A 27,393-nucleotide genomic window follows, 5' to 3' on the forward strand; every position below is an offset into this window, starting at 1 on the left:
CCAAGCACATAAGTGATGGGGCTGGGGCTCAAACCTGCACATTCCAGAGCCGGTGTCTTTCTCAATCTGCACCTGGCCTCCCACTACACAGGTGACAGGTGACAGTGCCCGGCAGTGAGACCACAGCTGTTCACACTAAGAGCCACGTGCAAAGGCCTTCCCATCGGAACAGCTGAAAACACCACTGCAGCCACATCAGGGGGATTGGCATATGCCAGGGAGGCTAACTGTGGCCTAGAAATCCCAATGACTGGGCACAGACTCATCCCAGGACCCCAGAGCCTTGGCGCCTCCTAGGTTGTCTCCAACTCTAAGGCTAAACGCAGATCCATCTTCCTGAAGATGTGATGCGGTGGGAAATAAGCCAGAAACAAAAGGACAAATCTTGTGTGATTCCACTCAAGTGAAATAAAATATCTAGAATAGGTAAATTCATGGAGACAGAAAGTAGATTAGAGGTTCCCAGGGACTGGAGGCAGGAGGGAATGGAGAACTACTGCTTAAGGAGAGCAGAGTTCATTTGGGTGATGAGAAAGTCTTCGTAATGTATGGTTGCTGATATTAGCACAGCACTGGAAATGTAATTAATGTCTCTGAACTATACAGCAGCCTGAACTGCTGGTGGGAATGTAAAATGGAGCAGCATCTGGAAATCAGTTTGGCAGCTCCTCAGAAAGTTAAACACGGAATTATCATCTGACTCAGCAATCCTAGGGACTCAAGAGATACTTGCACACCAGTGTTCATGGCAGCATTATTCACAATAGCCAGAAGATGGAAGCAATCCAAGTGTCCATCAATGAATGAATGGATGAGCACAAGAGAGAGCATCCATACAATGGGAAATTATTCAGCCATACAAAGGAATGAAGTTCTGATACATGTGACAACATGAATGAACCCTGAAGACATCACAGTGAATGAAATAAGCCAGACATGAAAGGCCAAATGTTATATAATTCTGCATATATGAAATAATTAGAATAAGCAAATTCATAGAGACAGAAAGATTAGAGAGGGAATAAGGAGTTCTTGCTTGATGGGGATAAAATTTGTTTGGGGTGATGAGAGAGTTTTGGTGATGGATGGTGCTGATGGGAACACAACACTGTGAATGCCATTAGTACCACTGAGTTGAACCTTTAAAAATGATTAAAATGGGAAATTTTGTGCTGTATGTTATCATAATCAAAATTCTGAAATAGAAAAAAAGAAGAAGAAAAGGAAGATCTGAACAAGAGGGTCTGGAAGGTTCCACCCCAAACTGCTCTCGGGGAGGAAGACGGGGGTAGAGTAAATGGGGACCTTGACATGCTCCGTCAATACATCTGCACAGCTTCAACCTTTCAGGACTATGCACTCACACTGTGTTTTAAAACAACAATAATAATAACAAAGTTTATCAGAGACCAAAATTTGGGACCCGCTAGGTCCAAGGCTCCGGGTTTGATCCTTGAGAAGCATTTGCACCCAAACCCACCAACCTCTGGGATACCCACAAAAGAAGCAGGATAGACAGACTGTGAGCTCTGGCCCACGAGAACCCAGCTGGGATGGCCACCATCAGCGAGGGGACGCCCCACTTATTGAATCCGGAGGCCTCTTTCATTCCCTATGACCAATGGGCCACTCCTCGGCAGGAACCACGATGGGGCCTTCCTCAGCCTCTTTTGATGCCTCCCCTTTCAACGCCTCCCCTTTCAACACTCTGCAGTCTTGATCACTATTTCTCCTGGTTTATTTGTCCCTTCCTGCTCCCCTTTACCACCACCACCCCCATTCCCACCCCGGGACTCCCCTCGCTGTTCTACATCCTGGTGACACTGCCCCGGTGCTACACAGTAGGTGCCGGATAAACACTCGTTGAATGAGTGAACCCCTCTAGTGGATGACCCTGTGTATTAGTTAGGGTTCTCTAGAGAAACAGAATCAACAGGGAACACTCGCAAATATAAAATTTATAAAAGTGTCTCATGTGACCACGGGAACGCAGAGTCCAAAATCTGCAGGGCAGGCGGATTTTGGTGAACTCCACAGGAGAGGGTCACCAGCCAAAGCAGGAAGAGAGCCTGTCTCTTCTGAATCCTCCTTAAAAGGCTTCTGGTGATTAGATGCTTAAAAGCATCACTCATTGCAGAAGACACTCTCCTTGGCTGATGACAAATGGAATCAGCTGCAGATGCAGCTGACATGATCATGACTTAATTCTATGAAATGTCCTCATCGCAACAGGCCAGCATTTGCCCAACCAGACAAACAGGTACGACCACTTGGCCAAGTTGACACATGAACCTGACCATGAAACCCTGTTACTGCTTGTTTCCTGTGGAAGAAACCAAGGCCCTGACAGGTCAAATAGCCATTCAAGCCTCACAACCAGGGAGGAGGCACCTTTCATTGAACCCTTGCTTCCAACAACAGGGCTTGCATTCTCACCTACATCAACCCAGTTAACAAAGCACTTATAAGGTTCATAAAGGCATCCAGCACGCCCTCAGCCTAAGAGACCAGCTTTGCCTTGGAACCCAGGGTGTTGCACGTGGATTTCACTGTTGGCCTCCAAATGGCTGGGGACAACTCCTGGATCCCACTGCCAATGAATTCTTGCAATTCTGCGAGAGAACAGCTGGTCCCAATTCTTGGCTCCACAAATCCCTGGACGCGCAGACAGTCATCTCCAGGGGGCCCAAGATGAGAACGGAGTGTGAGTTCAGGGCCGCCTTTCCCACGGGAACAGCATGCTGAACTGGGGGCTGGGGGGCAGCAGCCCCTTCCCAGGAAGCAGGTCAGAGAGAAACCCCAGCTGGGGCAGGCCTCGTCCAGCTCCTGGACAAGTTCACTCATGAGCGAGCAGAGCTGCGCTGCTGGGCCTGCCACTGCGCCCGCCCCAGCCCCTCCTCTCTCCCTGCTGCGTGACACTCGGAGCCTGGTTTCCTCATTTGTGACATGGGACACAAGGTTACCTCATTTGTGACATGGGACACGAGGTTACCAGCAGGAGTCAAGGTAAACACTGGCTAGTACCTGGAGACAAGAGGACAAACCCCAACCCCGGGCACCCTGAAGATAAACAGAGACGACTGCTCAAAGGACCCTGTAAGAAATTAAGGCTTGCTCCCTAACTCCCTATCCAGGCCAGTTCCTCGGTGTCACCACGTGCAGTAACAGCCTCCCAGCCCCCAGCGTGGAGGAGGAAGAACTATGAGCCCAAACAATGAGGCACCGGGATCAGCACAGAACCTAGTTCACCTGGGTTTAAGCTGTAGCCATTATTTTTTGCGAAGAGTTGCTCCCCAGCCAATACACCCCCACCCACGGGATGGGCCAGCTGCCACCACAGGACGTGACTCCTACACCCCCAACAGGTGAGTGGCCGGGATGGACATCGGACCCAATCAGATCCTTTTTGCTGAGGGATCAGGAACTGGGACCCCAGGACGGCTGCTGGGTCAGGCCCTCGAATTCAGAGGCCCACCCGCGGGCAGCCAGTGAGCTGGCTGCAGACAGACAGAAGGACTGAGACAGAAGGACAGAGCCAAGGACACTACGGGCTGTGGGTCCCCACCCTTGGGCTCCAGAGTCTTCCCCGCAGCCTTCCAATAAATTCCACTTCTTACTAAGCTAGTTTCCATAAATGTCATACAGATCACCAATTTCCAAAGAATCCAAAAATATATCAAAACACTTAGTATACAGAGCTCCTGCAAATCAGTAAGAAGAAAGAGAGACAACTCAATTTTTTTTAAATGTGCAAAAGGTACTTAAGGGAAAGAAATGAATGGCCAATTTACAAATGAAAAGGTTCTCAGACTCGTTTGTCAGCAAGGAATTGTAAATGCAAACCACAATGAAATATCCACTAAGTGGCTACAATTAAAAACAAAAACCTGACCTTCCTTAGGCTCAGTGAGAATGTACTGCAAACACAACTCTGTACTCTGCCGGTGTGTGTGCAAATTGGCACAACCCTCTGAAAAAAACTGCGTGTAAAATCTACTGAAGCTGAACACACACGGCCATGAGAGGCATGGCTGTCATCATGACCCAAAGAAATCAGATGTGAGCGCGCCCACTATAGCCTCATCCCTGGCAGCTCTGAGCTGACGTGACCCCACCACCCACCGCGGCAGAGGGAGACAAAATAAACTCCATCGCGTGAATCCTGCGAGTGCATCTGATTCATCTCTCGTGGAGCGAAAGAAGTCAGACCCCCAAGAGCGCCTCAGTCCAGGGGCACTGAGTTCAAAATCAGACAGGCCTTCCCCATGGCAGGGAGACAGGGCTGTGGGCTGGGCAGTTCCTCCAGCATGCTCGCTGGCTACAGGGCAGCAGAGCTGGGCTGGACATACCTTCAATGCCTGTCAGACCTGGATTTCATGTATTTTAAAATATTAAAATACATATATTTTTAAGCACTGAACTGTCATGTCAGCTGGAACTGTTTTTCCCTTCAAATTCACTTACCATGAAGCTCCAGTCCTTTATACAAGGCTAAGCTGATTAACCTGCACAGCCATCTACCTCTGAAGAAGGGTACAGTGTAAGGAAGATAAAGGATGCTACCCCCCAACTTATGAGGATGAAAATACACACATACTCCAAACTAATTCTCCCCCTTTTTTCACTTTAGAATTTTTTCATTTCATGTGCAAACAATGAACCAATGCTATCCATAAGCTGCATTTTCCAAAAACAGGAGCTTTTGTAAAGAAAATACAACAGATTTTTAAAAGCACTGGGATTCCTCTGCTTCTAAATTAGTGCCAAACTGGAGAAAAAAAAAACACTTGTTCCACCAGGAATCTCAAGTTAGTGGAAATTAATGGAGTTTAATGCCATCTCAGGAAAATGCTATTCAGTTCTCACCCACAACATCCACAACTGGCTATCAGAACACTTAAACCAGGCCAGAACTATCTGACATAATCAGGCCTCAATAGATGAGTGCCAAAATGCTCAGCTAAGACACCAGTAAACCAAAACAGGAAATCTTAAAAACAAAATAAAGGTATAATTTGAGACCAATTTTCATACAAGATTGTAGTTCCTTATTGCAGCTCCCTTCTATAACATTGAGAAAGGGAGTATGTCACTGCAAAGAAAATTTTATGTATCATCAACCATAAATTTTTGTTATTAGTTATTACATCAACACTGCCTCGGGCTATTATCTAAGGACATGACCACTTGATGCCCACAATTCACTTCTGTAATTACAGAATTTTCACAATTTACATAAGTATACCTTAACAGTAAAGGTTTAAAGGTGAGATACAATCTAACGTTCCTAACATCTGATGTTTTATGGGTAACAACATGAGGGTTGTACTTTTTAATTAGCTTTCATTTGAGTGACCTGATGGCAAAAATAAATCACTAATTTGGAAGTTCTGAGTCCCCAGAAGAGATTTTCAAATGCATATATAAAAATGGCTGCAAACAGATTTTTAAGCAACACCTTCTATGTCCACATCCTGTTGCAATTGCTGAGCCATTCTTTCTTCCAGCTGCTTCCCTGTGCCTGCAAAAGGAGTCTGGAAAAGAGGGACGTTTTGCTTGACTTCTTTTATGTCCTGAACTTTCTGTTCCTCATTTTTCTTTAACCTGATCATTATAAACTTAGCTTGGAGTTTCTGTCTAATTTCCTCGATTCTGTTCACTGCATAGACAGTTTTATTCCATAGCTCTCACCAGTACTTGACAGGTTCATTTCTATGTTTTTCAAATTTAAATGAATTATCTATCGTAAGCTCTTTACCAGGTGCTTTCCGGAATGCTTTAGTACACCTGGCCTTGTAGGGATTGCTCTCCTTTTTAAAGTTTTTAGGACGTTTGGATTTACAGAATCTGGAATTTACAATCCTTGTGGACGAACACCTCGCAGTGACAGGGATAGCCTGGCCCCGAAAGAAAGCACACTTCCTGGTATGCACATTCAAACTAAGCTGCCTTTCATCCTGGGCTGCCAGCCCTCGCCTCCCAGCCTGCAGGTCACAGACAACTTCGGGGCAGGCAGCAGCCATCTCTTGGCACCAGACGAAAGGCCTATTTGCCGTCCGGCCAGGTCTCCTCCTGGAAATTCCAAGGACAGTTCACCTCCGGTCTCTAAGTTTCTGAGACACTGATGCCTGAACCCAGGGTGGGGAGCTGGAGGAGCAGGACAGAATGGTCACAGCTGTGGCCTGGGGTAGGAATGTGACCCAAAGTGTCCTGAACCCTAACAGCCACCCAGAGCCAGGACAAAGCTGGGGGAGCCTGGGCAGAGCTTCTCATTTACAGATTTCTACAACAGTGACCACTGACCACGCCTTATACCACGTGTCACCCAACAACCCCAAGACTTAGTGCTCCCATTTCCCAGATGACAGAAGGAGGTGGGAACTTGCTAGCAGTGGCAGAGTCTGTCAAACCCAGGTAGCTCACCCTAGGGCTTGAGCAACCAGTTTTCCCAGCTGGCTGCTTCCATGGTTTACCACATGGCCTAAAGGTGGGCCGCCCAGAGCCTCTTCCAGCTTCCCATCATAGAAGCTGGAAGAGGAGAAGGGGAAGGTGACACCCTCCTAGGATGCCACCCCCAAGAAGAGGGACACTGGAAGCCAGCCTCCCCCACAAATCATGGAGCCTTGCAGGTACAAGCAACTTCTCTAAGAGAATAAAAAATTCTGGAAACAATGCCAATGTCCATGAACAGATGAATGCACCAAGAAAATGTGCTATTTCCATACAAGAAAATATTGTAATTCAGCCTTAAAAAAGGAATAAAGTTCTGACACCTGCTAGAAAACATCATGCTGAGTGAATTAAGTGATGCACTGAAGTCCACATATTGTATGATTCCACTTATATGAAATGTCCCAAGAAGAAAATCCATAGAGACAGGAAGTAGATTCATGGTTGCCAGGGGGAGGGGCACTGTGAGTGAATGTTAACGGGTACAGAGGCTCTTTTTGGGAGATGAAAATGTTCTGGATTTAGATGGGGGTGATGGTCACACAACCTTGTGAATGTACTAAAAAGGTACATTGGCTTTAATAGGAGGTACGGTGGGGTATGCGAACTGCACCTCAATAAAGCTGTTATCTTATGATCCGCGCTCCTCTCTCCCTCCAGTCCACCCCCACCTCGGGTGTCATTCCCCCGGAAGGTCTGGCTGGCTTGGCCTGGGGAGAGCATACATTCAAAGACCCAAAGAAAGGCTATGCAGCGCCTCCAGCGAACTTGGTGAAATGGGCAGAGGTAGCGCAAGTTCAGCAAAGCTTGGGGAGTAGGAAGCTGACCCAGGCAAGATAAGACAAGCAGGCTGTTTCTGATTTAACAGGTGATTGTTTCTTGATAATTCCCAGAGAAACCGTGACAGCTCCCTCAAGTGGATGTGACCTGTGACATGCATGGAACCCAGCAAACAACGTGGGGACCTCGGGTCACCCTCTCCACAAATATGGAGGGCTCAGGGCTCTCACACATCCAGCAAGTGGGCACATGCTGGGGTCAGGATTCCCCACCACCCTGAGCCCCTGGCCTGCAGGGACCCAGGGTACTGACGCCCAGGCCCGGCCCAGCTCACCCCGGGAGCAAACACTCGCAGTCCCAGAGGGGAGAGGTGCCCTCAAACCTAGGGCAGCCGCTGCACTCAGCTCACAGTCCACAGCCAGCAGCAGGGGCACCCAGCCGGGCCCTCTCCACAGGCTTGGCACCATCTGCTCTTTAGGAGCCCTACTGTGACATCCTAGTACCTGCTTTTCTCTTTCTCTCTTTTTTCAATTGAGGTGAAACTCACATAACATAAAATTAATTATGTTAAAGTGAATAATTCAGTGGCATTTGTCACTGCATCTTTATCTAGTTTCAAAACATTTTCATCACCCCATACCCATCAAGCAGCCACTCCCCACTGCCCCCGCCCCCAGCCCCTGGTAACCAGCTTTCTGTCTCTGCATCTGCTTAACCTAGGTGTGCCATGTAAGCAAAATCATACAGTGTTTGTCATTTTGTGTCTGGCTCATTTCACTCCACACTATATTTACAAGGTTTGTCCGTGTTGGAGCATGTGCCAGCACTTTGCATAGTTGGGTAATATTCCATCCTAAGGAGTTATAATCCATTCACCTCCTGACTGGAACCTGGGCTGTTCCCAGCTCTTGGAGATGGTGTATCACCTGCTTTTGAAATTCAGGCAAGAAGCTGCATCTGTCAGGGCTCAGTTCCCTTTCCTGAAAGGCAAACAGGCCCACCCTGCAGGGCTGGCGAGGGGAGCAAGGAGGATGTGCAGCTGCGCAGAGCAGGCCTGCCTGCTGTTAGCATGATGACCCCTGACCCCAGCGCCCCAGGTCTCACAGCCAGGGAGGGGGAGCCAGTCCTGGAAGCAGGTCCCTGAATCCCCAAAACCAGCCCTTTCCACTCTGCCAAGCCCATGTCCCAGCCTTGCACACTCCGCGGCAGAGCCCCTGCTCCCACTGGCTCTCTCAGGAAGGAACACTCAGGGAGGCACCCTCAGGGCCCTGTGGTGTCCCAGGAGCACGCGGAAGGGTGAGCCGGGCAGGAGGGCCCACCGGCTCCCACAGGCCTCTCAGCCCTGCAGTGGGAAGAATGGGAATAGCCGGGCCTTGTGACTTTGCACAAAATGCCATGTGGAGTTCAGGTTTCCAGAGGAAAGCGCTCTTAGGAGGGAAGTACCTAGGCAAAGGGGCTGCCCCAATTCAGGGCAAGTGGGCAGAACCTGGGCTGGGAGCTGGCCCCGCCATGAACCTCAGGTGAGGATGATCACTGCCCTGGAGCCTCAGTCCTCACTAAAACAGGGGGTGCCTGGCAACAGCAGCATTCCCCCAGCTTCAGGAGCTCTCACTGCAGGGCCCATGCCACAACTCTTGCCTACATGCATTAAGTGAATTACTGACTTTATCAAAATCAACTCTTACTCCAAGAAATGTCAAGAAGGAAACTGTCTATCACTACTGGACTGGAAAACCAGCATCAGCTGGCTTAATTAGATACAATTACCTTAAAAATAAATAATACCAAGAAATGAAAGAACTAAATACATATACATTGAGAGGAAGACTCAGCATTGCAAAGGTGGCATTTCTCCCCAAAGTGTCAACGAATTTCATGTAATCATTATCTAAATCCCTGCAGGATTTTTGTAGAAATTGACAAGCTAATTCTAAGGTTTATTTGGAAACACAAAAGGCATAGAATATCCAAAGTAATTTTGAAAAATAAAAAGGTGGAGGATTTATACTACCTGATTGCCAAAACGTACTCTGAACCTCAATAAGCACGGCAGAGCGGTACTGGCCGAAGGCTAGCCCAGCTTTCTCTGCCCCAGTGTGAATGACGTTTAGACTAGATAATTCTCTGTGGTGGGGGTTGCCCTGGACACTGCAGGACGTGGCCTCAACCTGCTAGAAGGGCCACGCACACCCCCCATCCCTGTTAACAACCCAAAAATGTCTTCAGACATTGCCAAATGTTCCCTGAGGCCAAAATCACCCCCAACCCCCCACCCCGACTGAGAACCTCTGGGATAGATGTATAGATCAAAGGAACAGAACCAAGAATCCAAAAATAAACCCTCACATTTATGGTCAACTGATTTTCAAAAAATGAGCAAAGGCAATTCGATGGAAAAAGTATATTCTTTCATCACTGATGCTGGAATATTCACATGCAAAAAAAATGAAATGAGATCTTTACCTCAAAGCATATATAAAAAACAACTCAAAATAAATCACAGATAAATATAAGAACTAAAACTGTAGAACTTCTAGAAAGAAAACATAGGACAAAATTTTGTTTACTTAGGTTAGACAAAGATTTCTTAGATATGACTCCAAAAGCATGATCCATAAAGGGAGAAACTGGTAAGCTGGACTTCATCAAAGTTGAAATCTTCTGCTCTTCAAAAGACACCATTAAGAAAATGAACAGACAAGTCACAGTCTGGAAGAAAATATTTAAGTTATGTGGCTGATAAAGGAACTGTACCCAGAATACATAAGGAACTCTTACATCTCAAAAAAACACAACCCAATTTTCAAAAATTGGGCAAAAGACTTCAACAGACATTTCACACACATAACACAAAAGGAAAAGATGATTTACAAATGACCAATGAGCACTTGAAAAGATGCTCAACATCATTAGCTATTTAGAGACATGCAAATCGAAATCACAATGAAATACCACCTCAGACCCTTAGGATGGCTAGAATCAAAAATTCAGACAATAACAATTGTTGGTGAGGAGGCAGAGAAATTGGAACCCTCATTACTGCTGGGAATGTAAAATGGTGCATCTTTGTGAAAAACAATTTGGCAGTTCCTCAAAAAGTTGAGCGTAAAGTTACAATATGATCCGGCAATCCCACTCCTAGGTATGAAGAGAATGAAAACATATGTCCACACAAAGCCTTGTATATAAATATTCCTAGCAACATTATTCATAACAGGCAAACGGAAACAACTCAAATGTCCATTAACAGGTGAGTGGATGAATAAAAAATGCTGTTTACACACAACATGATCAAGTATTAATTAATTCATGCTTTATCGATAAACCACAAAAACACTGTGCTAAGTGAAAGAAGTCTGACAGAAAAAAGACTACATGCTATATGATTCATTTACGTGAAATGCCCAGAAAAGGCAAAATTTTAAGACAGAATGCACATTAGTGACGAGCTGGGGGTGGAGTGGGAATTGACCGCAAATAGGCACAAGAAAACTTCTCCAGGTGATGGAAGCATCTAAAACTGGATTGTGGTGATGGCTGAACGAGTCTATACATTTACTAAAAATCAGCAAACCTTAGTTTTGCAACAGATCAATTGTAGGTGCCTAAATTACACCTCAATAAAGCTCTTAAGAATGAAATAAATTTTAAAGGTACAATGAAACCAAAGTAAGTATTTTTAAAATTCGAGCTAGCTATGCTGTAGCAAATGCTGAAAATTCCAAAAGCAAAAGGCAGTTGAAAAGTGCTGGAAACATACTAAAAGGCATTAGCATGGAATGAACCTTTCTCCTCGACAAAATAAAAAAAAACTGACAGGGATCCGAAATGGAGAACAACTTTCCCATGAAGTGATTTAACAGCCCAGGAGGCACCCCTAAAAACCGTCCCAAACCCCTCCCAGGTGCCCGGGCCGCTCTTAGGGAAACATATGCAAGCACTGCCAGGGTCCCTTCTGCCTTGACTGACCTGCCATGACCTCATGGAGAGTCTGGGAAGGCACTGGCTCACAGGGCCAGGAGCAATGAACAGGAAAGGTCTAAGTGTCTGCAAGGTGGCCCAGAAGGATAAGGAAGCAGACAAGGAAAAAAAATACCAGGCAGGGCAGGCAGCCTTTGGACTTTCCCAGCAGGCCCAGAAGAGAACTGTCACTGCTGGTAGCCAATGGGGTTCACCTATGGTGCCAGCACCAATTGATTCGCAGTGTCAACTGCATTCAGAAAGCAAGTCCAGGCTCAGGGGGACAGAGGGTGACGAGAGACTGACAAGGCCTGACAAGGCCAGATCCAAAAGCTGGACTGTGAAAGAAGGATCTCTGTCAACCCATGTCTGAGGTTTTGTGCAAGCTCTCAAGTGAAGAGACATCAAGCCTACTCTGGTCCCAGGTGACCGGAAGTGCCCTATTAACTTATTTGTTTTAAAAATCTCAGTCATGCATAAAAAAATCAAGTCACTGTCCTCAGCATCAGGGTCTAGGCATAATTTCCTTTCTTAAACAATTATAGCAGCTAACATTTGGCAAGCACCAAGTATGTGCCAGGCACTTTTCTGGGCACTGTGCATGCATGGGCCCACTTAGGCGGTGTCAACAGTTTATCACCATTTTACCCATGGGAAAACTGTGACCCAGGCTACGAAACCTGTCCCAGGTCATTCAACCAGAGACAGGCTGGGAGAATATCGGAGACAGAAAAGGACATCATCAAACAACTGCTCCTTTAGGTCTGGGGATGTCAGCCCACAGGACCTGTGGTGGTCCCTCTGGCCTACAGCCCCCCAAGAAGGGGAGCTCTCCCCCAGTGTTAAGGAACAGTGCTTTCTGCCCAGCTCTGACTCCATCTTATTTCAAAGGCTCCAAAAAATGCCACTCTCCTTAACTCCAGTAATCCCCTTTCCTTCACTTTCCAAAATCAGGGCAGAGCAGTTTTCAAACATAAGTGGACATCAGACTCACCTGGGCAATGGGTTTTAAATGCAGATTCCGACGCCCAGGCAGGTCTGAGGCATGACCTCATCAAGTCTCCCCACTGGGTAAGAGCAGGTGGCCCGGAACCACACTGGGGAGACCCTGGCCCAGCTGAAGCAGGAGGACCAGCTTTGAGGCCCAGGAGGCCACAACATCAGAGCAGCCAGCTCAGAAGCAGGGTCTGAGGGAACCAATCTGATGGTCCCAGTGCTGTCCCAATCCTCCCTCCGCCACCCCCTCCTTCTCTCCTTCTCACCCAAGTAACTAGCTAAGACAGAGAGTGACAGAGTTAACAGTCCTTGGTCAGGCCACGCTCATCAGCTGAAGCAGCAGGACCGAGTGGAAACACTTGTTTGAGAAGCCAGAAGTCGGGCACCTGGGCCTGGTCCCAGGTGTGCCTTTCTCCAGCTCAGACACCTTGGGAAAGTCACTTCCTCCCTGGTGGTGCCAGATTCCCTGAGCCATAAAACAGGGAAGGGACCAGAGAACCCAGAAACCTCTCTCCAGCCATTCCAGTGCTCTCCAGCTTGGGAAGAAGCCCTAGCCCCTTTCCACACTCAATTACAAGCGTCTCTGCAGGCCTAGCCCCACTTCCCCCAATACACACACACACACACACACACACACACACACACACACGACACACACATGACGGCCAGGAGAGTTCACACACACACGATAGCCAGGAGAGTTCAGCACACACACACACACACACACACACACGAAGGCCAGGAGAGTTCACACACACACATGACAGCCAGGAGAGTTCAGCACACACGCACACACACACACACACACACACACGAAGGCCAGGAGAGTTCACACACACACATGACAGCCAGGAGAGTTCAGCCTCTGCTCAGATCGAATGGAAAGTGTCCAGAACCACCGAACCACCAAAGAAGGCAAAAACCGGCGTCGGCGGTGATGTCAGTCCTGATAACAATTGACACTTTATAAGCTCAGACAAAGCGCCAGGCACCGTGCTAAGCGCCTCGCCGGCTTAGGTCACGGAACCTCAGGCCGGCCCACCCTCACCCCGATTTCTAATAGGTCCCCCACTGTACAGATGAGGGAGCTGAGGTACAGAGGGAGTTAGTGATTGACCCAAGGTCACCGACCCGGGAAGTGGCGGCGCCGAGCACGACCCCGGGGGAGTCAAGGCAGCGCCCACTAGTCCCGGCCGGCTCCGGGCGTTCTCGGGCCCAGCCCCTCAGCCACGCCGCGGGGGCCGGGCCGAGCCGAGGCGCAGAGCCTCGGGACCCGAGCGCCGCAAGGAGGGTCCCAGGGTCTCGGGTCCCCGCGCGGGCAACACCCCCGCGCCCCCCTGGCCACCGGCGCCCGCCGTCCGCACCCGGGGGCCGGGCCGGGAGCTCACCGGACTTCGGGGGGTAGCGATAGGCCGAGTTGGCCTGGATGTCGATGTCCTCTACCCCCGCGATGCGGCGGCTCAAGATGGAGCCCATGGTGCGCGGCGCGGCCAGGCCGGGGCCGGGGCCGGGGCGGGGGCGGCGGCGTCCTCACGCGGACATGGCTCGGACCAGGCCGCACGGACTCTAGTCCTCCGCCGCCGCGGCGCCTCGGCCTCCAAACCCCCACCCCCGGCTCGGCCCAGGGCCCGACGCCACGACGGCCACGCCTCCCCGGCCCGCGGCATCTCGGGAAATGGAGTCCTCTCGCCGCCGGGACCGCAGCGCAGGAAGCCCATCAGAGAACTACATTTCCCAGGATGCTCGGCCCCCAGGCTTCGGGACAAACCAAATGGACTTAAATCCAGAAGGGAGGAGCACTGCACCGCGCCGCAAATTGTCCTTCCCTCCGCATTCCAAGCACAGCACTCGCATCTTAAAGCTTTTGTCGCCTCATAATCTGTTCGGATATTAACGTTTTCAAAGTCTTCTATTTACACTCTTAGTGAACTATCACCCTGCACCACTGTGCTTTTCCCCACGTCCCAGGGTCTGTTTCCTGCCCTGCCAGCAGAGGGCACACCTTTACCTGCCACCCAGAAAGAGCAAGCCTGAACCACAAGCTTACCTGGAATGATGCTCCCAAGGGAAGGGAAGCTCCTGCTTGGGCCTTTGTCAGAACTCAGGCACCTCTCCAGTACCACACCCAGAACAATTACTTTAGAGACATGATTCTACAGCCCTCACAAAAGGCAGTAACCTCTCCCCATTTTACAGGGAAAGTGTAGTAAAAAAGAGGAAGAGCCACATATAAGATGCTGAAGACAAGTTTGCAAGAAACAAGTTGAAGACATAGAACCTCACAGCTTACAAGATACTTTCTTGGCTTTTGACTCACATGCAGAACTCTGTAAGCAGGCCAAGCTGGGGGTCTGTTTCTGCTGACTTACAGTCCAGGAACTGGGGCGCAGAGAGGGAAGGGACTTCCCAGGAGCACAGGACTACCGGCATTCAAGAAAGCAGCAAGGGAGGGCAGCAGCTGTCTAAGCTAAGAATGGCGAATTCATCAGATTCCTCTTTAAATGAACCCAGTACCTTTCTTTACAGGGATTAAAACCCAGAGCACGGCCGGAGGACCTTGGAAGCCAAATGAAGAATAAAGACATTGAGGGGTTTGTGTGATTATAAAGGAGAGTTGAGGTCTTGAGAGAACATGATTAAATCTCCCTGCCCACAAGCAAGACCCCCCCCACTCCAGCCTGGTATGTACTAAGCATCAATGCTGAGGGCTTTTTATATAATCTCTCACTTAAGTCTCTGATGCAGAGTCTATTTTTATTCCCAATTTACAGCAAAGGAACATGAGGCTCAGCGGGGTGAAGTGTCCCACTCAAGGATGCAGCGCAAATAAGTAGTAAAGCTGGAATTTGAACCCAACCACTGTCCCGACCACAGCCTTCCCCAGCCACGGGAATGCTTGAATGCCCATGTTTCACGTTTCTTGTCCCTGAAGACACCTCCACCTGGGTATGAGATCTCTCCCCTTCTTCTAGTGTTCCTTCAGTTCAACCACACTACAGAGGTATGTTCACTTTAATGCCCTCCCTGACTCTTTGAGGAAAGGAAGGAAAATACTGAGAATCCTTATGTTTCCACACAGACTCCTGAAAAATAACACCGACGTGTCCTCCCTCTGGATCCTAAGCCTGGGCAGCCCTTTTCACAGCTGGATGCTTGATTAAACATTCAGCTTCATGGAGCTTTGCACTGGAGGTGTCCTCAAAGCCCCTCCAGCATTATTTTTCTGTGATTATCCATGCCCAGCTGGAAGACAGGCCCTTTCTGATTTAGTCCTAGCTCCACAATCAACATCCTGGATGATTCATTCATTTAGTCAACAAATATTTATCAGGCAGCTACTATGCAAAAGGCAACGCAAGCCAGCCAACAGAGATCAAAGGCTGGAACGAGCCAGACATGGAGGTTGCAGACAAGGAAGAAACAGAGACTAAAAATGTTAACAAATGTAGAGCTATGAAATGTGTTAAGTGCCATGGGGCAATGGAGTGAGGTGCAGTATGGAATAACAGGGGAGACCTACTTGAGAGGTGAGTCCAGGGAGGCTTCTTTAAGGAGGTGACATTAAAACCAAAACTTAAGATACGAGTAACCAAGCAAAGTGTGAGGGGGAGGCCGATCTGAGTACCTGACAGGAGGACCACCACGTGTAAGAAATAGCAGCTGAGTTTGGTCCAGGAGCTCAAAGTCAAGTGTGGCTGGAGTGGAGGCAGGCAGAGAGTACCCAAACAGGAGGCCCGCATTGGGTCAGCCAGGGTCCTTTGAAAAGTAAGGTAAGGTCTGTCTTCATAACCCCTTGTTCTATGTACCTCAAATCTAGCTTTCTCAAGCCTCCTGAGCCAGGAGGACCCTGGCCTATCCATTCTAGTGCTCCCAGAGCCTAGCATGCAGTGGTATTTGGAAGTGAATATCTGGGAGACAGAAGCCAGGGGAGGTCAGGAAGGCCAGGACCCTTGGCCCTTCCTTGGCCAGCTTTGTGAACTTCAGCAAGGCCCTCAACCTCCCTGGGCCTTAGTTAAAATGAAAGTGCTGCTGGAAATGCCTCTCCCTCCTCTTCCTACTCCCACCCATCTACTGGCCCCAGCTGTCAGGCCCCGGTCAAGCCTACTGAGAAATCCAAAGTCCACTCTCCAGTCAGGCTAGTCCTGGCTGAAAACAAAACTGTTTTTTCCCTCCCCTGTGGCTCCAGGGAAAGCAAGCCAGCTGGGGAGATGGGGGCCAGGAGGGTGATCCTTGCCCCTGCCAGCTCCACTGTCCCACCCCCACCTAGGTGAGCTCCTTCTGGGCTGGGCAGGCCTGGGCTAGCACCTGAGTGCTAAGTGACAGTGAAAGGAGGAGAGATGGCATTTCCTGACTCCCTAAACAAGTAAAATCCCCCCTGGAGACTGACAGGATGGCACCCACCCTCCCTAGGCAGAAACACACCTAGCTGGCCCACTGGCCAGGCAAAAGGGTAAGGCAATCTGGATTCCAGCCTTGGTTTCCTCATCTGTAAAATGGAGATAGAGGTGGGTGCAAAAAATCAAGAGTACACAGAGCACCAGGTCCCATACTGAGCATCTCACAGGCATTAACTCCCCTACAGCAGCCCTGGGTGGGGGCCGTGGAGTGGGAGCGGGGACTCAACACTCACCTTGAGTGCATTCCACAAACAAGGAAACTGAGGCTCAGAGGAGTAACTGGCCCAGCATCACACAGCCATTAAGTGGTGGAGTAAAGGCTGACGTCCAGGATTGTCACCTTCCACCATCCCCCTAGTAAGGATAATGGTAATCATATTCAGAGCTGCCTTTTACTGCATGCCTATCCTCCACTGAGCACTTAGTCCACATTAATCCAAATGCTTTGTAAAAGTGAGGGATGTTTCTTAGAACAAAAATCTCTTGGTGTCATCAAAATTTGCAAAAAACCTAAATTTTTCCCATGGTACAGAAGAGGACAAAATAGTGTTTCCCAGATGAAGGAGGATAAGTGGCTTCTGCCAGGGCTGAGGTACCTACCTGGAAGAGTAGTTCCTGGCCAGGGGCCCAAGCTCCCAGCCCCAACCCCTCAAAGGCCTCTTAGCAGTTCCTCTGCGGCCTAGCTCCCTTTCCTACTGGGATCCTTGCTTCCAGGGCACCCCTAGCCTTCCTCCAACTCCAGGATCCTCGAAGCCCTATCCGGAAGACCCCCATTATCCTCCTCCTGCCAGTACATGGGAGAGCCCCTGGAAGGGACGAGGGGTCCAGGAACGGCTCCCCCGAGAGCACTGAAGCTCCTCCATTCAATCCAGTTCCAATTCCCCGGACAAGATTTCACAGCAAACCTGCCCTGCCAAGGGAAAGGCGGCCTCCTTTGGAACCAGAGGCACCCAGAACATCGCCTAATCCTGACTGGACGCCCCTCACTCCATCATCCGGTCCCGTCCCCGCAGCAGCCAGTGCTGAAAATAGCTACAAGAGAGATCTATTAATACCTTTCAGTGGCCTTTAACCCACTTCCTGTCCCGGCCTCTTTCGGGTACTTTCCACATGTGCAATTCTACATTTGTTCTTGAGATTTTTAACATGTCTCCATCCTCCCCATCCCTCCATCCCCGCCAGGTTTTGACTCTGAAGTATCGCCCTCCCTCCCCGGGCCCAGAGGAAGGGCCCAATAAATAGTCGCTCAGTGGATGAAAACGGGCCCAGAGGGCGCAAAGAATCCGGCCGAGGTCACCCGGCGCGGGGAAGGCGGTGCCAGGCCTCGGCCTAGTGTTTCTCCCCGCCTCGCCTCCCCGTAGGCCCGCTAAGGGAGAGCCCTGGGGTCGCACAACCGGAAGTGGCACGTGCGGCGCTGTAAACACTGCCCGCCACGCCCCACCCCCGCGCCCTCCGGCCCCGCCACGCCTGCCTCGTGACGCGCCCCCGCCCAACGCCCGCCCCCGCCGCCGCCTTATTGGACTGCCAGCTTTGTTTACCTTATATGGCCAGATCCTAACACCCCGCGGACGCCCATTGGCCGACGTGCGGCCTTACTCAGTGACGTCACCCAGGACGGATGGATGGATGCAAATAAACCGGTGCATTGTGGGACTGGGAGTTCGGGGCCGCCGGGAATTGGCTCCGCGCGGTCCTGATGCCCACAAGCTAAAAGCCGAGATTTCCGGCAAAGCACACGGGATTTTGCGTGGGAAAATGGTTGCCTTCAGAGGGGTGTGTAGGAGAACCCCGAGATGACAGAAGCTGTCCGGTTTCGCCAACCTGTCTCGGATGCCATTCCTCCCATCAGATGTTCCTCGGGCCTACTGTGCAGCGCCGAGCGCTGGGTGCGCCGGGGAGACCCGGGAGGCTTCCTGGAGGCAGTGACATTAGCAGAGCCTCGAAGAGGGCAGATTCATCATTCCCTCCTTCACTGAGCGAGTATTTATGGGGCCTGCTGTGTGCCAGGCCTTCGTGGAACTTGCGTCTCAAGACCAGCCGACACGGGCCAATATCCCTAGCGCCCCCTCCCCAAAGGTTCGCCTGCAATTAAGAAGTCTCTGGGATCTTGACAAAGGCCCCAGGAGCCCGGCGTTTCTGCCCAGGCACAGATCTGTGGCCCCACATCAGTGCCAGGGCGGGGGCGCGGGTGACACCCAGAGCAACCGAGGGGACACAGACGGGCTCCGGCAGGCGCCCGTCCTGATTCCGCACTGGGTCCCCGCGCCTGGCATACATTGAGCGCTGAATTCAGACACAACTGCCGTGCCGCCAGCCCGGCCCCGCGGCGGCCTCGCCCTCCCCGGAGACGTTGGCGCGGAGCTGGGGCCCCGGGAAGACTACAACTCCCAGCATGCCAGGCCGTCCCGCCCGCCGCGCCGCCGGAGCGAGGCGAGGTTGGTGAGTCAGAGCCGCACAGTAAATATTTGTATTAGCCGGAGCCGGCTAGCGAATGGTGGACGCGTGAGGCGGCGGGGCGAGCGGCGGCGGCGCCATGTCCGTGAACATGGACGAGCTCAAGCACCAGATCATGATCAACCAGTTCGTGCTGACGGCGGGCTGCGCGGCCGACCAGGCGAAGCAGCTGCTGCAGGCGGCCCACTGGCAGTTCGAGGTGCGCGGCGGGGCCGGGGCACCGGGACCGGGGCGGGGGGCTGGGGCCGGGGCCGTGGGGTGCGTCGGTTCGCGCGTGTTCGCGAGGCGGGCGCGGGCCTGTGTGGACACGTTCCCGGCTGTGGGCGCCCCGCGGGGGCCTCACCGGCCGAATCGCCCCGGTTTCCCGACGGGCCAGCGCGTTCCAGCGGTGGAGCCTCGCTGGCAGAGCCCCGACGCGCACCCCGCGGCTGGGGGTTGTCAGGCCCCTGCCCGCAGACGCGTCTGTGCTGCCTCCTCCCCCGCGCGGAAACGCAGCTCGCGCCGGGGGTACGGGAGGAGAGGCCGTCTCCGCCGGAACCCCGAGTCCCCACCCCCCAAGCCCTCAGGGAGTTGATTGGGGGCACCCCTTTTGTTCGGGTAACGGCCGGGCCGCGGGGCCGGAGGGCGGGGCGTTGTTTAGCCTGGACGAACTGTCCGGCTGTCGGCCGGAAGGAGGACGCCCCGGGCTGTGGCCGAGCGGGGCCCGCGCCCTCCCCCCTCGAGAGACGCCGGGTGGGGAGCAGGGAGCGCCCCGGGGCCCGCGGGTGGAGTCGTCGCGAGCGTGCGGGGGCCCGTGTGCTGGGACGGCCGGCTGGGCAGCGTGAGTACGCGCACATGTGCATGTGTATTTACGCACGGACCACGTTACAGTGTCTGTGTGGATGTGTGTGGGAACACCGAGGTGGTCTGCATGTGGGCACGTTGACGTGTGTGTCTGGTATGGGATGTGCGGGGTGGCGTGTTTAGTCTGTACACCGTGCTGGGTTACGGGTGTCGAATTGGAGCCTCGCGCCAGGGCCGGTAGGGATGTGCATCCATGTACGCAGCCACATAGGTGTGCCGTGGAGAGGGCGGGTGTCCTGTACCCTGCACCTTGTCTTGGCAGAGAGGATCGTGTACCTGCGCTGGTGCACTGGTGAGGGTGTACACGGTTCAGTGGGCTTTCCGGCCAGCCAAGCAGGAAGTGGGGCTTCCTCTGGCCCTGGGGTTCTAGGGACCACCCACCTTCCCTAACTCAAAAAAACCAGAAATAACCCTGGGGGCCTTGGTATCTGAGCCTCACTGGGCCCCCAGGTCACAGCCCTAGTCAGTGTGCTGGTGTCTGTACCCGAGGGTGGGGGTCGTGCTGGGGCCTCCTGCTCAGCCAGGTGGTCCCAGAGAAACTGAGCCTGGAGAGTTTGGCTTTCTCAAGCAGCCCTAGGAGGAACCAGGAGTAGGAGGACTCTGGGACTCAGTTTCCCTGGGGTGTCATGGGGATCAAAATTCCCTCCCGAAGGTTCATGCAAACTGGGAAGGCTGTGATTGATCTGACCTTCCCTCCCTGCTCCCCTTTTTCCTACCAAACAACTGGGGACCCCTAACCCTGTGCAGTGTTCACCGCAGGAATCAGGAGGCTGCTCTACATGTCCTCTCCTCAATCCTGCCTCAGTATCCACATCGTACCCAGGGAGTTGGAATGGCCAGCTCACTGCACCTACCACCACCCCCAGGCTGGTGGCCCCACCCTGCAGGAGCTCCCTGCTCCCCACTCTCCTGACAATCACCTTTAATCAGCCCCGTGTGTCTCTAGAGCTGGATGTGGCAAAACTTGCAAAACCACATTCATGGCAGTTTGCTTGAGTCCCACATCTGCATGCCCAGCTCCCTCACCTGGGCCTGGGCTTGGCCAGGCCTACCAGGACTCTCAGCCCAGACCATGGAGCCTTGGCCCTGAGCTGGGCACCTGGGCCATGCTGTTGCTTGGGCAGCCTACGTTGGTGTTGTTGGATCACATGAAATGAAAATGTAACTTTGAGGATTGAAATGTGCGGGAACACAGAGCCTGCAGGTGGGGGATGGGGGACTGGCAGCCTCCCGGTCCTCAGGGATCCCCATCTGAGTCTCAGTCCCCATCTACAAAATAGGGGACAGTGGGGAGGCTCACATAAGGTGGAAGTGGGTTGTGCATCCCCAAAGTTCAGAACTCTGTGGGAGGGAAGGGGGGCTGCTTCTCTTGGTTAACCCTTCCCCCGCCGGGCCCTCCTCCCCCAGGCTGGCCGCCTGAACAGGCGGACCTATCTCGCAGCCCTGTTTCTAGGTCACATTCTCTGATTCTGTTGCTAATGGGGGCAGAAGGCTGTGGGGGAGGGGGCTGTGCCTGAGCAGATTGAGCCACTGTGCTTGAAGGGGTGGAACTACATGAGCCGTTTCTCAATGGAATCTTCACACACTTCAGCATTTGGAGCGGCTGCTGTGAGAGGAAGGAGGGGGTGTCCCCTGGGGCTCCTGACTGAGAATTTGCAAAGTGAGGCTGGGCTGCAGATGAGCAGCCCGTGCTACCCAGGGTCTCAGGGTCTTGGGGTAATGCTTAGATACCAGCCCTGAGCCTGGAGCCTCTGCTCCCCCTTTTGGGAACACTCAGGGTGGGATTCTTCCAGGAGGAAATTCCCAGGGTAACTCATTTGAATTTGCTTAAAAAAAAAAAAACCCTGAGGACCAGCCCTGGGAGCCGCTGTGGTTCAGGGGCTGCTGGGCGGGAGGAGCCAGGAAGTTGAGCTGGCATTGGGCGCGCAGGGCTGTGGGGTGAGCCGCCGCGGGGCTGGGCTGGCCGGGACCCCTCACACCCCTGCCGGCTGTCGCTGGGGCTTGCGCAACAGCAGCCGCTTCCCTTATTTTGCTCTGCCGCCTCTCCCTCGCAGGCCGCGAGCGCAGCCAGACGCCCAAGCATTCCCTGGCGAGCCTGCCCTGCACCCCTCAGATGCAGCCTCGCCTTCCAGCCTCTTCCCTACTCGCTCCTCAGCCGGTCCTGAGGGTTCTTGGGTCCCTGTCCTGGATCAAACCCGTCTCCGCCTTTTACCGGTCAAGTGGTCTTGGGCTGGTCGCTCCATTCCTCAATTTCCCTGCCTGCAGACTGCGGTAGAGGCCTCCCGCCCAGGGCTGTAGAGGAGGGGCAGAAGCTCCCGTTTGTGATGTTGTGACTGAGCCTGGGCACGTACGTCCTCAGCGGGCAGCAATGCGTGGGAAGAGGACAGTTACGGTGCCTAGCCACTAGCAGCTGACCTGTGGCTGCAGCTGTGGTGAGTGGCCACCAAAGGTCACTGTCATAAACCCTGTGGCGGGGTCAGTCCTAGAGGCACACATTCTCCTACCATCCTGCCCTGCCACCTTGAGAACATTCTGAGGAGGCCCAAGTGTGGGAGCAAGCGAGTGGGTGAAAAAGCCAGAGCATGCTACTTAGTTCTGGGCTTTCCCAGCCAGAACAGGAGGTCACTGCCATGAAGGATGATGGGGGAGGGGATCTAGAAGCCCTCTAGTCCCAGCTCCGTATGGTACAGATGGAGAAACTGAGGCTCAGCAGGGGTCAGGTCACTTGACTGGCCAGCAGTGGAGCTGGGCCTGGAACCAGGGCTCCACCTGCCAGGCTTGACGCTGTCCCGTCCTGTCTGGCCCCACGGTAAAGCAGCCAAGGGCAGGCCAGCCAAGGAGAGGAGCAGGAAGGCCGAGTCGGAGACTCCCTTTGTCACTAAGGAGGAGACCGAGGTTTAGAGGGGAGTAGGGACTTCCCACCTGTCAGGCTGCACCTGAGCCAGCTAGATTTTCCTCAATCACAGGCCAGGTTCAGCTCATGCTACTTATGAGCCATGGGGCCAAGGTGAGGGGGCAGGGTGGTCAAGCACCCACAGCACGATGTTCCTTTCCCACTGAGATGGAGCAGGGGCACTGCCTACCTCCTAAGCCACCAGGTGTGTGCACGGGGAGGGCTCTGAGCTGGGGGCTCCAGCGGGCAGTCCACACCACCTGAGGATCTTGGCCTCCCTTCAGCGGACAAGAGGAGCAGAGGGGAGAACTGATATCCTGCTCCCTGCTCCCTCAGCCCTGCCTCCCCACTCTGTTCCTTGGGGCCACACAGAGCCCCAGAACTCAGCCTGGGCGGGGCCTGGAAGGGTCCCAGGGGCTAAGCGTGGGCCTTTCTCCCTGCAGACGGCCCTCAGCGCCTTTTTCCAGGAGACCAACATCCCTTACAGCCACCACCACCACCAGATGGTAAGTGATCCCAGCTGGAGCAGGGGCCCCGGTTCTGCTCAATAATGGCTATGTGAGCAGCTTCTGGGCCAAAGCAAGTGCAGGTATGGGGGCTGAGGCCGGTGACCTGCATTCAGTCCCGTCTCTGCCACCCCCCACTTAACCCAGAGAGCACTGGCCTCTGAACGTCCATCTCTCTGGGAAACGGGTGGGTGCTGCTCTCCCTGTGATCTCCCAGGATGCCTCAGGAAGATTGAGACGTGGGGGACTCAGGAAAAGCCTCTTAGTCCCCAAGCCAGGGTGGACAGAGGCCTGGCACTGGCCCAGACCACGTGGGTTTGGATCCGGTTGGCTTGCCAAAAGTGGACAGGGTACCTGCTCCTCTTGGGAGGCAGCAGAAAGCTTGGGGCCCCCAGAGAGGGTGCCTTACCCGTCCTTCTCTGTTCTCTCCCCCTGCAGATGTGCACTCCCGCCAACACCCCCGCCACGCCCCCCAACTTCCCTGATGCCCTCACCATGTTCTCCCGTCTCAAGGCCTCCGAGAGCTTTCACGGTGGTGGCAGCAGCAGCCCAATGGCCGCTGCAGCGACATCACCCCCACCACACTTGCCCCACGCGGCCACCGGCAGCTTCGCAGCACCCAGCTGGCCAACTGCAGCCTCGCCCCCTGGAGGCCCCCAGCACCACCAGCCACTGCAGCCACCCCTGTGGACTCCGGCACCTCCTTCCCCGGCTTCAGACTGGCCCCCCCTGGCCCCCCAACAGGCCGCCTCCGAACCAAGGGCCCACCCTGCCATGGAAGCAGAGAGATAAGGGAGGCCCCTCCCCCCCTCCCGGAGGCCAGGACCCCGTGGGGCGGGGGAGAGGACGTCTCCGCGGCCCCCCTCACCCTCTGCACCCTGTTCCCCGGAGCCCTGGAGGGGAGAGAGCAGACTCTAGGCAGGCGGGGATGTGCCTCGTGCCCGCATACATGGCCACACACGTCTGCCAGATGGCCATGGTTCATAGCCCGTGTAGATGTGCACATGGATCGGCGTTTGGGTGCCTGGAAGACAAGCTTCTCTGAGACCAAACCGCCTTCCTGCCCCTCCCCACCCTGGGGGCTGCTGCGAAGAATTCGCTGGCTCCTGCCTCAGCTTCTTGGGGGCCGGCAGGTGCTGAAACCCGCCCTGGGGGTGCAGTGCCCTCTGCGCAAGCTATGTCTGTGTATTTATAAGTGTGTTGTTTTCCCAAAAGCAGCCTAATCTATGGGGCATCTAGACTTTGCATGTTAGAGCAAGCCCTGGAGCCCCGTGTCTGCCCCCTCTCTCTCCCCAGGGCCTTCCTCTCCCTGCCACCCCTTTTCAGCCAGCACTGCTGTTCCCTGCAGAGAAGAGGATTGTGGGAAACTCCAGGACTCTTCCCACCCATCCCCCAGTGCCTGCCTGCTGGGTCTGCCTGCATGCCTGCCCCCGAAATGAGGGTGCCCTATGCCCATTTCCTTTCCCTCTTTTAACAAAGGAGAAGAAAGAATTGCAACTCACCACTGGGCTCTGTGGTCTTGCCTTGTACTCTGAGCTCTGCTGCCATTCTGTTCTGAGTGGAGGGGAAAGGCAGCTGAATAGAACCCCGAAAAGAGGGCCACCTCCCATCTTGCTGGCTCCCCACTGCTCCTGTCACTGCCTTTCCAACCACATGCTCTGGAATCTTCCTGCCCACCTGAGGCCTTTTCCACAGAATGTTCCCAGAATCCCCACCTCAGTCTACCCCCTCTTCCTGCTGCTCGTGTGGACAGAGGCTGACCTGAGGTGCGCAAGTAGGGCAGTGCCAGCATTGCGTCCCCAGCATCCTGGGTTCCCATCAGGACCTTTCTCCTTGGTTCCTAGTTCCATTGGCTGCACAGCAGTCTGCCCTCCAGTAAATGTGGCTAGATGGGCTGGGGGTGTCTCCTGGGTAGGCAGCAGGGCCGGCACCTGCCCCGCATAACAGCCAGTGGGGCTGGCACAGGCAGCCTGAGGCGCAGTGGGTAAGGGTGGGGTGCAAACATCAAGTCACTAGGAGTCATCCATGGGGTGATGGAGGGGCCCGGGCTGCCCCTGGAGAAGGGGTTCCTAGGGCAGTCTGTTGAAGCCCCCTGAAACAACCATTCACCCTGGGTAGTCACTGAAGACTCTTATTGATGTTTATGACTCTAATTAATGTTTATAACCCCGAGTCTGCTCTTCCTGAGATACCCCAGCTTTCTCAGCCTCACAGGGTTAGGGAACAAGCTGGCAGTTCTGTCTCAGCTGACACCTTGTGTCCTACCGGGTAGCGGGGGAAGGAGGAGAGGCAGGATGAGAAGGGCAAGATGTCCCAGGCCTTGTCTTTACTCTACACTGTCATTCCTGGAAAGGAAGAGAATTTTTCGAAATCTGCCATACCTGCCTTCAGGTAGTAGGAAAAATGCTTTCAAGAGGCAAGTAAGTGAAGTGTGGGATTATCTGCTGAGTGGGGCAGATGATTACAGGAGCCTGGGCACAAGGCAGGAGTGTGGGCATTTAGGCTCAGCGGCCCTGGTGGCCTGTCACTGACCTCAGCCTCACTGCCAAGCGTGGTCACTAGCGGCAGAATCAGCTGACTGCTTGTGAGAAATGTAGGTTCTCAGGCCTGGGCCACTTCTGCTTCTGGGGCCCTGGGCCAGGCCGTGGAGGTCTCTGGGCCTTTCTTTTGCCAAGGTGGGAAGGGACTTCAAGTTCCTTGAGGCCCAGGTTTCTCCTAGACTACCAGTACTGCGGTCTAGATTGTTCTCTAGTGGGGGTACCCCATGCATTGCAGGATGTGTAGCAACATCCCTGGCCTGTACCCACCAGGGGCCAGTGGCACCCCCAATTGTGGCAACCAGAAATGCCCCAGGCTGCTAGATGCCCTGGGGGCATAGCTGCCCCTGCCTGGCTGCTCAGTGGAGCATCCTGGGAGTGTCAGAAAACCCACAGATTGCTCCCCACATTTGAATCTGGGGAGAGGGCCCCACTGGTGTATTTTGAAATACTCCCCAGATAGATAATGGATACCAGTACAGAAGTTCGTGACTATACTAAAAACTCAAGTGTACACTTTAAAATGTAAATCCTGTCATATGTGATGTCTCAATAAATTGTTAGGGACGAAACTCAAAGTCTGTTAGGTGACCCTAAGGTATCCCAGCCAGCAGCAGGCCCCTCACAGTGGAACCCCCAGATTCCAGAGCCTCTAAGTGGCACAGCCAGAGTCTCCTCTAGATGTTCCTTAAGCACCCAGGTTTCCAGGCTTCTCCCTTGCAGGTCCGGAATATGATTTTAGTAAGTGCCTTGTCAAGAGGGAACCAGCTGCAGGTCCTGTCAGGAGCTGAGTGAGCACTGGGGTCTGGCTGGGCAAACTGAGGCCAGTACTGCCCTTTGTGCTCCTGGGGCTGGTGCCCGGTCATTTCCTGCTGGGTGCCCAGGGCTGGGCGAATGGCCCAGATAATGCAAGAGGAGTCAGTGGTGGCTTCCTGAGAAGCCACCTGCCCCGGAACTGGCACATGACATGGAGAACATGGAACCTTCTACCACTTACCCAGGCCTGGAAACCCTGAAGCAAAACTAGAGGAGCCAGAAGAGGCCTGCTCCTTGTTCAGGTGTGAGCTGGCTCAAGAGCAGTGGTGCACAGAACAGAGTCACAGCTGTCCGGGCCACACAGGGAAACCAGCCATCTGTCACTGCAAAGTCCAGCCTAGAGTTGCCTTCCAGACTGGGCACCAAATGAGATCTTTTGAGTATTTCTAAAATTACTCTCAGAAAACATGGTTTATATCCACAAAAGTTGCTGGGAAGAACATGCTGTGAGTTTTCTGCACCTAATTCCCGAGGAGCCCCCTGGCAGCATCGTGGGGATGAGGTGGGTTCCCCCGAGTGACCAGCAGTGGGAGTGCCACTGTGGGCTGAGGCTGCAGTCTCCTGGCAGGTGCTGTTCAACTCACACAGCATTTTTTAATTTCTTGATTTGTTTGCCAATATTTTATATTCAGAGTTTACATGAGAATCCCCAGTTCTGGCTTATCTTGGACAACTCGATCCGAATTTCCCCAGGCCACAACTGGCTGAAGCTGAGGGTCCTGCCAGGGACAGCCCAACCTGTCCCTACCCAGCTGGTGGTG

The 27,393-nt window shown here is 53.2% G+C and overlaps 2 protein-coding genes and 1 pseudogene across 13 annotated transcripts in view; 1 reads left to right on the forward strand and 2 right to left on the reverse strand.

Annotated features, from left to right (window-relative positions):
• MGRN1 (mahogunin ring finger 1) overlaps positions 1-17,968 on the reverse strand; it is an 85,059-nt gene extending 67,091 nt beyond the window's left edge. For 6 of the 12 annotated variants that reach the window (XM_077141922.1, XM_077141921.1, XM_077141917.1 and 3 more), the window contains exon 1: positions 13,575-13,717. In XM_077141922.1, coding sequence (XP_076998037.1) covers positions 13,575-13,662 — 88 coding nt within the window. In that variant the 5' untranslated portion in view covers positions 13,663-13,717. Of the gene's footprint in view, positions 1-2,436; positions 2,880-11,199; positions 12,817-13,027; positions 13,236-13,574; positions 13,719-17,638 lie in introns of those variants that run through there. The other 6 variants (XM_077141911.1, XM_077141910.1, XM_077141912.1 and 3 more) reach the window with 5 other exon arrangements.
• Positions 3,040-7,133, reverse strand: LOC143667818 (putative ribosome biogenesis protein RLP24 pseudogene; annotated as a pseudogene).
• Positions 17,969-18,170: 202 nt separating the features above from the next.
• On the forward strand, positions 18,171-24,780 carry UBALD1 (UBA like domain containing 1). Its single transcript, XM_077141956.1, has 3 exons — positions 18,171-19,236; positions 23,217-23,279; positions 23,718-24,780. The coding sequence occupies exons 1-3, from the start codon at positions 19,117-19,119 to the stop codon at positions 24,069-24,071; spliced, it is 537 nt and encodes a 178-aa protein (XP_076998071.1). The 5' UTR covers positions 18,171-19,116; the 3' UTR covers positions 24,072-24,780.
• The last annotated feature ends 2,613 nt before the right edge of the window (positions 24,781-27,393 follow it).

Source organism: Tamandua tetradactyla, chromosome 23, assembly GCF_023851605.1.
Source record: "Tamandua tetradactyla isolate mTamTet1 chromosome 23, mTamTet1.pri, whole genome shotgun sequence".
Classification (NCBI taxonomy): Eukaryota; Metazoa; Chordata; class Mammalia; order Pilosa; family Myrmecophagidae; genus Tamandua; species Tamandua tetradactyla.

Bases quoted from the DNA above. Each gene is read 5' to 3' on its own strand.
- UBALD1 (XM_077141956.1), top strand. From the start codon at position 19,117: ATGTCCGTGAACATGGACGAGCTCAAGCACCAGATCATGATCAACCAG. The intron at 19,237-23,216 runs GTGCGCGGCGGG...TTCTCCCTGCAG, and splicing joins CGGCCCACTGGCAGTTCGAG to ACGGCCCTCAGCGCCTTTTT. The intron at 23,280-23,717 runs GTAAGTGATCCC...CTCCCCCTGCAG, and splicing joins GCCACCACCACCACCAGATG to ATGTGCACTCCCGCCAACAC.